At 35.5% G+C, this 9622-nt stretch overlaps 1 protein-coding gene across 1 annotated transcript; it reads left to right on the top strand.

Moving 5' to 3' along the window:
• Window positions 1-7316: 7316 nt before the first annotated feature.
• Window positions 7317-8333, top strand: LOC113316421 (F-box protein CPR1-like). Its single transcript, XM_026564604.1, has one exon. It carries the CDS (start codon window positions 7317-7319, stop codon window positions 8331-8333), a length of 1017 nt encoding a protein of 338 aa, XP_026420389.1.
• Window positions 8334-9622: the final 1289 nt, after the last annotated feature.

The raw sequence follows: 9622 nt of genomic DNA, 5'->3' as shown, positions 1-9622 counted from the left end.
CTCTTCTAGTTCACCATTCAAAAAGGCAGTTTTAACATCCATTTGGTGAATAACAAAATTTTGAGCAGCAGCAACAGCAATCAAAACACGTACAGATGTTAATCTAGTAACAGGAGAATAAGTATCAAAAAAGTCTACGTTTTCTCGTTTCCTAAATCCTTTAGCAACCAGTCTAGCCTTGTGCTTATCTACTGTTCCATCAGGTTTGAGTTTCCTTTTCAAAACCCATTTACAACCTATAGGCTTACAACCAGGAGGTAAATCTACTATACGCCAAGTTCCATTAGACATGTGAGAATCCCATTCATAATCTACAACTTCTTGCTAGAAACTAGACTCTGCAGAACTAAATGCCTCTTGTAAATTAGAAGGTTCTTCCTCTATAGCGTAAAATTCAAAGTCGGGATTTTTATCATATTCATTACTGATGCCTAAAGTGCTTTATGGATCTACAAATAAGACTTCTTCAATAAAAATATAAAAAAGTATTATCATACTCTTCATGTTCTTTGTCATAACTGGACATTATGGAAACCCATAAAATCTTTTTGTCTATAATCACTTTAAAGATCTTCATAAACAATACCACCACCAAAATTGCACCAGGCCTTGGAATACGGAACATGGACTAATCACGAATTATATCGAGTGTAAGAAGTGTGCAGCTTTGGTCTATCAAACCCCAAGCTTATTCTATAACAATCACACCATCCTGTAGGGTATGAAGTGCAAAGGACAGAACTAAACCACTCCACCATTAACACAGTCCCATAAAACAAAATTATCTTCCAAATATATTGCATTAGTACTAATCTATTATAATGATACTCATCTCCAATATAACAACATCAAAGCAATTGACAAATCAAGTAAACAAACATAAGACAAGTGTGCAAAGGATATTACCAAACCCTTGGAACTCCTCATGTTGTCCTCTCCTGCATCAATTTTTTGGAGTTGAATAACCACCAGATGCTCCTCTTCCATAATCATACTTACACAGTGACTCCGAATAATCTAGCATAATGATACTCATCTCCAATATAATGATACTCAACTCCAATATAACAACATCAAAGCAATTGACAAATCAAGTAAACAAGCATAAGACAAGTGTGCAAAGGATATTACCAAACCCTTGGAACTCCTCATGTTGTCCTCTCCTGCATCGATTTTTTCGAGTTGAATAACCACCAGATGCTCCTCTTCCATAATCATACTTACACAGTGACTCCGAATTCAACAACTAATCCTTTCTCCTGTGCATTTGCCTATACATCCAGCAAAAAAACACAAAACTTCAAGATATTAGATACTCATCATAACTCTATTTGTCATTTCATCAAAAAAATAAATTGCATAAATAGAAATGGGTATCTGTTTATTAACTTCAGGGTCGAACTCAATACTAAACACAAAGAAATCCCCAAAAATATCAAAATCCTCAAAATAAAGAGAATTAAAACCCTAGATTTGAAAAGTAAAGGGGTTGTTTTCTTCTCATCTTGTAAGAAAAATCTAAAATTGTTTAAACTGTTAAACAATCTGCAAATAAAAACCACAAATTAATCATATCTAAAGTTTAGATCTCTAAAAATAGATAGTAGAGTGAAAAATTTAGAGAATGTTAGTAGTGATAGGTGAGAAATGGGAAAAACTAAGGTTTATACCTGTTGATTTTCGAGGGAGAAAGTAAGGGTTTTCTGATTGTGATGATAAAAAACGAAGATACGGTTTTGGTAGTTGTAGATGAAGGAAATAAAATCCTAATTAAATTCCTTCGTTTGCAGAATCAAACCCATAAGAATTTTGATACCAAATCAACACAATTTAGTGAAACCCTAAGAAAACCCCCAAATCAAATCCCTAATTTCATTCCAAATCTAAACATAATTTGAGATCTATTGGTTTCCTCTGCAAATAATGTAGATTTTCATTTGAAATTAGAGTTTTGATTTAGGGGATATAGACATGAATTCTTGTTCATGGAATTTGGTGATTTTATTTTCTGTTTGGTAAACAAACCAAAAGAAGAATAAGAACAAGATCGGTCATAATTTCGTGGTAAATTTTTTGAAGTTCATGAGCCTGTGCAACAACTGACCTATCATCCACCATTTGGTATCTCAAATACCGGCTCAAAGCATACTTCTTTGAGCCAGTTTCCTCGGTGTCATATTTTTTCTGTAATGCATCCCACACATCTTTAGCAGTTTCAAAAGTTGAATAATACTTATATAAATTATCAGATAATGCGTTAAGAATGTAGTTTTTGCAATCAAAGTCATCATCCACCCATTTGTCAATGGCCTTCTGTTTCTCCTCAGGAGTTTGAGAAACAACGTCTTTGGCACCACCGGTAGGAGGTGGATCAGTAGCAGCAGCAGCAGCACCATCATCAGCATCAGCAGCAACATCAGCAGTCTTATCAGCAACATCAGTCTTAGCAGCAGCAGGTTCTAGGGTTCCAGGATGAACACTCGACACAATCATATGCAACTTCATGAGTTTGAGATAAAAGAACATCTTCAGCTTCCATCTTCTGAAATGCATCCCTTCAAATTTGAATGGCTTGTTGGTATCATCAACACGCTTCTTTTCAACATCCATAGCAAAATCAACCACCTTAAAATTGTTGGAAACAATATAGAAAATTCACAAAAATAAATCTCAAACAGCTGAGTCGCGGACTAGGTCGCTATCTTTAAGATGTTTCGCGACTCTGCCTCTTGATTGTGGTAGCAGTCAAAACTTGTCGAAAACCCTATGGGATAAAACAGCTGATATTCTCTTGTTCGATTTCTCTGCACTATGAGAAATCGAACCAACAACTACTCTTTCTTCACTTGCTCAGAACTCAAAAATAGATGAAAAACAATTTATTTCATCTTCTCCAGAAACTGTTCTTTTATATCTCAAAAAGAAATCAATACGGTTTTTAATGAATATAAATTTTGTAATTAGTGCTCACTGAAAATCCTCCGTAACAGTCATAAAACGGTAACAATATAATTACCAAAAACTAATAGAATTAATTAGAGAATATTAAGTAGAAAATCGTTTTGGAAATCAAGAGTTAAAACCTGCAAAAAATCAGTTTCTGAATCACCAGACCTCCCAAGACCCCCAAGGCCCCGCTCTCCCGGATTTTATTAAGTAATATAGATATATATAATATACCTAGTCAAATGTGTTGGGTGAGACTTGAACCCATATTTATTAAAATTAGTGTTTCGCTTCTTCTTCCTTCGCTTTTTTTTTTTGTGATTTCCTTCGGTTCTTTTAAAATCTTCCTTTTCTGATTTTCTTCTTTTTGCCGAGAGAACAAGGAGAAATACAAACTTTGATTTGTTTCTAGGATTTGCAGAGAAGATACAAACTTTGATTTGTTTTACTGTTGGAAACAGTTGATTCACATGTTTGTGGAATCAAGAGGTCGTCTTTGAAGAAACAAGGTGCGGAGTCAATTATTGAACAGTTAAAAGTTAACACTAGTTTAACTCCAGAATTTCGATTTCAGTGTAGGTTCACAGTTCCAAACCGGAGCGATTACTTTTTTTTTGTTCCAAACTTCATTATTTTGCCAATGAAAGCCAAAATATAATTTGTGCAACTGTTTATGCTCTAGAGGAGGTTAAAAGATCTCCATGGACATACATACGGGATCTAGAGATCAACTGGCTGATTTTTATGGAATTCGGAGCTGCTGTTGGTGGTGTTTTATTGTTTTCCGGTTCTTATCACAATATTAATCCATTAACGTTACTTTTCTGTAGTGATGTGTTATTCCTATTCGTCCTTCCGTTTTTGGGGGTTTGCCTGGCAATGCATTCTCCTGATGTTTTTGGAAATGTATTCAACTGTAGCTCAGTAGCTATACGTGCATCCTCTTCTCATCGTAAAAGCAGTAGAGAACTAGGCAGTCCGCCAAGGACATTTATTTCGAGCAATTTTATTTTGCAGCACGATTTGATTTGGAACTCAGGTATATTTAACAGTGATTGAGTGAGTTTAGAGGCTGAAATTTAAAAGTTATCCTTGTATATATCACAAGAGTATACAACTCACTGATACATACAGGGCAATGAAGTACTACCCCCATTCATGTGAATTTGAAGAATATTCAGAAAGCTTAAGAAATAAAAGTGCTCAGAGAGCTTACAAATTGTAAATATTTAATTGTCATGTATTATGCAGTCCAGAGAATGGTTTCATAACACGTTATGCAGCTATTTTTTTTTAGTATTAAAACAAAAACAAAAAAAATGGCTGCATAATTTGTCATGCACCTACACTAATATATGCATAACATGTTATGCAGTCTAGAAAAGAGATACATAACCTGTTATGCATCGAGAAAATTGTTGCACAATATTTTATGCATCGAGAAAATAGATGCATAACCTGATATGCATCCGTAAATAGGATGCATAGTGCATTATACATTAATTTTTTTATGTGCCCACTAAAATCAACCACAACATGATTACATAACTTGTTATAGATGCATAACTTTGTTATCCAAATGCATAATTTGTTATGCAGTGGGGAAAATAGTTGCATAATTCGTTATGCGTCTGCAGAATGTGTTATGCATCTTTTTTGGTGGCTGCATAATAGTTGTGTATCAAGTTTTCGAAAATTTTGCCTAAAATGATGATCACCTCCGATTTTTTCGTGAAGAACAAAAATTTGATATTCTTGTTTGTACTCGTTGCGTAGCTCTCTTAAAAAGATTTCCAACGATATAAAATTTGTAAAATTTCAAGGCGCGTATTTTTAAATAGGTTATATCCAAGTTGTGTTGCCAATTATATCCCTGATGCATAATCCGTCATGCGGATGCATAATTCGTCATGCGGACATTTTTAATAATTTCATATAATTATGAGTGTCACGGAAATAATTATGGGTGTCACGGTACCTAAAATTAATTGTGGGCTTGACAATAAGGATATTATTTTTTTTGAGCCTGCGCCTAATTTTCTCTTTTAAATATATATCCCAACAAACCGTTATCTTATTAAGACTCACGTTGATCATGCTATGCGTAACCCTAGGCTCATGCTTCAATCTACCAAACGAAAAAAAAAAAAGAACAAGTCTCGCTTTCGTTCAGTAGATTATGCTTCTATATTACGAGCTCCATCAGCTTTGCAAGCACTTTCGACATCAACTAAAGCATGTACATGTGATGGAGATATTCCAATGGATGGTCGTATCCGAGAAGTGTTGAATAAGTCTCGCATGTTGGGTACTTGTAATGGTTTTACTTGCATGGCTTCAAATTCGTCCGCGGATGTTGTTATTTGGAACCCAACAACCGGTGAATATAAGATAGTGCAAAGTCCGTTTCCCACAAACCACTATCACTCCAATCGGTATGGGTTTTATTACGATTGCATTGTTGATGATTACAAGTTACCAAGAATCACTGATACTGGGCCTATATTACCGTAATTGTTATCTAGTTGAAGTCTATACACTAGGTTCTAAGTCATGGAAAAAAATAAAAAGCTTAGCAAATTACATGAATCCTATTTTCCATGATCAGCTCAATATTCCTTTTAGAAGATTTCTTTCTGCTATTTTCGTGAATGGAGCTTTTCATTGGTTAGGTGATAGAAACCTCATAAATATTGGTTGGACCAGAATGATAGTCTCTTTCAATGTCAGTAAGAGAGATTTGTAGATATCTTTTTTCCAAATGACGCACAAATAACTACACAAAATTGGTTAAAAAGACCAAAATCAACAATTCCTGGGTGAAATGGACAATTAGATTTTGATACTATTTAAATGGACAAAAATGTAAAAATAGACAGGGTGTAACCAGTTTCATCGTGCCCATTTTCAAATATTTTTTCTTATTTTTAATTTACACAGGATGTATCCAGATTCATCCTTGCTATTTTTTAAATTTAAGCTAGGATGAATTCAGTTTCATCCCTGCTATATTTTTTTTTGGCCATTTCACCCAAACTATTTTTTACTCGTCCATTTGAACCGTGATTTAAAAATATTTGGACAAATGACCCATTTTCCGAAATAACTAATAGGAATCGAGTACTTGACTACGTTGGAGTACTGGAAGACTGACTGCCTTTATTTATGTACTTATCATTTCCATAGCAATTGCATTGATGTATGGTTGATGCAAGAATACGGAGTGACAGAATCGTGGACTAAACGATTCAGTTTTAGTTCCAGCGGCCTACTTGTCAATATTTATCGGTTGAAACTGCTTTGGTCTTTTACAGACGGTCAACTGCTAATCGATACTGGAGAGGGCAAAGTGTTATATGACCCCAAAAATGATAGTTCCATAGACTTGGAAATCCGCAGCGATAACTCTGTTACCAATTGTGATCTGAGCGTAACGCTGAATTATGTGGAGAGCTTAGTTTCACCTAACTCGGGTGCTTTACGTGGGGAAATAGAGAGCCACGAAGAAACAATAAAACCGAGGAAAAAAGTAATTTATCTTATTTACTTGTTATCTTTTTTACTATTTTATGTAAGTAGTAGAATTTTTAGTTCATGGTATAAAGTAACTTCAAATTAATTATGTAAGTTCTATTTTCAAAAGCAATGCCTCTGCTAGTGCTAATAATAATTGTTTTGTTATACTACGTAGAACATTTTCATCAGAAAATAAAACTTACTTCACTAATAAGGAGACCAAGGCTACAATCATGGACCCGCTACACTTTTCTTTTCTATAGTGATTGCCTAACATCCACTCGAGTTTTTTGTTGCAACTGCAACTCAAAATTTTGACTGTAACATGAAACCAGTCATTATGATAGCTGCATAATTCTTACGCCCCAAAATCTATCACAGTGACCCACGCCACGTAATTGGAATATTGTTTTTTTACATTTTTAGTGATCAAAGCCAGCCCCGTTGCCAAACAAAGTTTCCTCGCGAGCCAAAACACTGCCATTTATAATGAGACCCAAAATATGGTTCCTAAAATTTGCACCACAACACAAGATCAAGAAAGTCAGAGTTTAAAAGACTCCTAATGCAACAGAACGGGGCTCTCTGACCCGGACATATATTTGCCCAAAACCCAGATCTTGATCCGAATAACTAGTATAAAAGACCTATCCAACTCTACTACAAGTTTGAAGAGGTGGAAAAAGAAGCAGCGGAGAAGAAGAGATGTCGTTGTTAAGCCTTCCGGAAGAGATTCAGGTACACATTTTTTTTTATCAGATTACCAGTCAATTCTATCTTAAGTTGTAGGCGTGTATGTATGATTTGGAGATCACTTATCTGTAGTCAGAACTTTGTTAAGACTCACATTGATCATGCTATCCGTAACCCTAGACTCATGCTTCAATCTGCAAAACGACAAAAAGAACAATTCTCTCTATCGTTCAGTAGATTATGCTTCAATATTATCAGCACTTTCGAGTTCAGTAGATTATGCTTCAATATTATATGATTCATCAGCTTCACGAGCACTTTCGACATCTACCTGCGATGGAGACATCCCAATGGATTATCTAATCCGAGATGTGTTGAATAAGTCTCGCATGTTGGGTACTTGTAATGGTTTGATTTGCATGGCTTTAAATTCGTCGGACGATGTTTTTATTTGGAACCCTACAACCGGTGAATATAAGAAAGTGCAAAGCCCGTTTCCCACAGCCCTCTGTCACTCTAATCGATATGGGTTTTATTACGATAGTATTGTCCATGATTACAAGTTGGTAAGGATCATTGACAATAATGATCATTTTCTAGTTGATGTCTTTACAATAAGTTCTAGGTCATTGAAAAAAATTCAAAGCATAAACCATTACAAGTATCCTGTTTTTCGTGATGAGCACATGATTCTTTTTAGAAGACATATTTCTGCTTTCTTCTTGAATGGAGCTCTTCATTGGTTAGGCGTCAACACCCACATAAAACCTGGTTCTTTGACCAGAGTTATAGTCTCTTTCGATGTTGGTAGTGAGAGATTTGTAGATATCTTATTTCCGGAAGACGCAGAAATAACCAATAGGGATCGGGTAATTGACTATGTTGGAGTATTGGAAGACTGTCTTTCTTTATGTACTTATCATATTCATATTCATCGGATTGATATATGGTTGATGCAAGAATATGGAGTGACAGAATCTTGGACTAAACGATTCAGTTTTAGAACCTACGACATATTTATCGATATCTATCGGTTGAAACCACTGTGGTCTTTTACAAATGGTGAGCTGCTAATCGTCACAAATGGAGAGGACAAACTGTCATACGACCCTAAAAATGATAGTCTTAGAGTCTTTGAAATTCGTAATGGTAACCCTGGTAGCAACTGTGGCTCTTAAATTTTAGAATTGGTTATATGAAGTCTCACAATTGTTTAGACTCTGTTGTATTGCATTACATATTTATATGATTACAAATACAAAGAATAAGAGAAGAGTTCAATCTAATCTAAACAATAAGTACGAGATTACAGGGTAGTTCCAACTTGTTACAGCTTTGTTACAACATAATACTCGGTCACAGCTAAAGACTTGCGGCTGCTTTGATGACTGTGGTGACTTGTTCTTGATGGTTACGGCATAGCTGTGGTACATTACGTATACACGTCCTAGCTGTGGTACATAATATGTACACATTCAATACCCCCCTCAAGTTGGAGCTGTAGGATTATGAGACCGAACGCCTAACTTGATGACAAGACGTCTAAAATGATCCACTACAAGTGGTTTGGTGAAGAGATCAGCTAATTGAGCTGCTAATGGAATGTGAGTTGGTTTGATAAGACCAGATAAAAGTTTTTCTCGGACAAAATAATTATCAATTTCGATGTGTTTAGTTCGTTCGTGAAAAACTGGATTTTCAGAGATGTGAATAGCAGCCTGATTATCACAATAGACTGGAATAGGCTTCAGAATAGGAACACGAAGATCAGTAAACAAATAATGTAACCATTATAGCTCAGAAGTTAGCCTGGCTATCGCTTGATATTCTGCTTCAGCAGAAGATAGTAAGATTGTTGGTTGTTTCTTGGATTTTCCAAGAGATAGGGCTATCCCCTAGCATTGTGAAATACCCTGTCGTGGGCAACCTGCCCAATCCGAGTCAGTATAAACAGCAAGGGACAATGAGCTACTTGCCGAAAGAAAAATGCCATGACTAACAATACCTTTACGATAACGAACCACTCGATGTGCAGCTTCCAAGTGAACAGAACATGGTTGCTGCATAAATTGGCTCAAATAATTCACAGAGTATGTGATATCAGGGCGAGTCACCTGAAGATTGAGAAGTCGACCAATTAGACGGCGATAAACACTGGGATCAGGGAGAGGATCACCTGAAGTTAGCAGAAGCTTAAGGTGTTGTTCCATATGAGAAGGAGATATCTTAGCACCTAAAAGGCCATAATCATTAACAATGTCAAGGATATATTTACGTTGACAAAGAAAAATACCTTTGGGAGAACGACAGACTTCAATGCCCAGAAAATATTGTAAACGACCAAGATTTTTTAGTGAAAATTTGGATTCAAGTTTATGTTTCAGCTCTTGAATATCCAAGTCATTATTACCTGTAATAATAATATCATCAAGGTAAACTAAAACATAAATAGAAACCGTACCTGAAT

The sequence above is a fragment of the Papaver somniferum genome, chromosome 10 (assembly GCF_003573695.1).
Source record: "Papaver somniferum cultivar HN1 chromosome 10, ASM357369v1, whole genome shotgun sequence".
NCBI lineage: Eukaryota > Viridiplantae > Streptophyta > Magnoliopsida > Ranunculales > Papaveraceae > Papaver > Papaver somniferum.
Note: the sequence above shows the minus strand (reverse complement) of the source record. Positions and strands in the feature narration are given on the sequence as shown.

What these genes read in the sequence shown, in the direction of transcription:
- LOC113316421 (XM_026564604.1), top strand. Translation starts at nt 7,317, where the DNA reads ATGCTATCCGTAACCCTAGACTCATGCTTCAATCTGCAAAACGACAAA.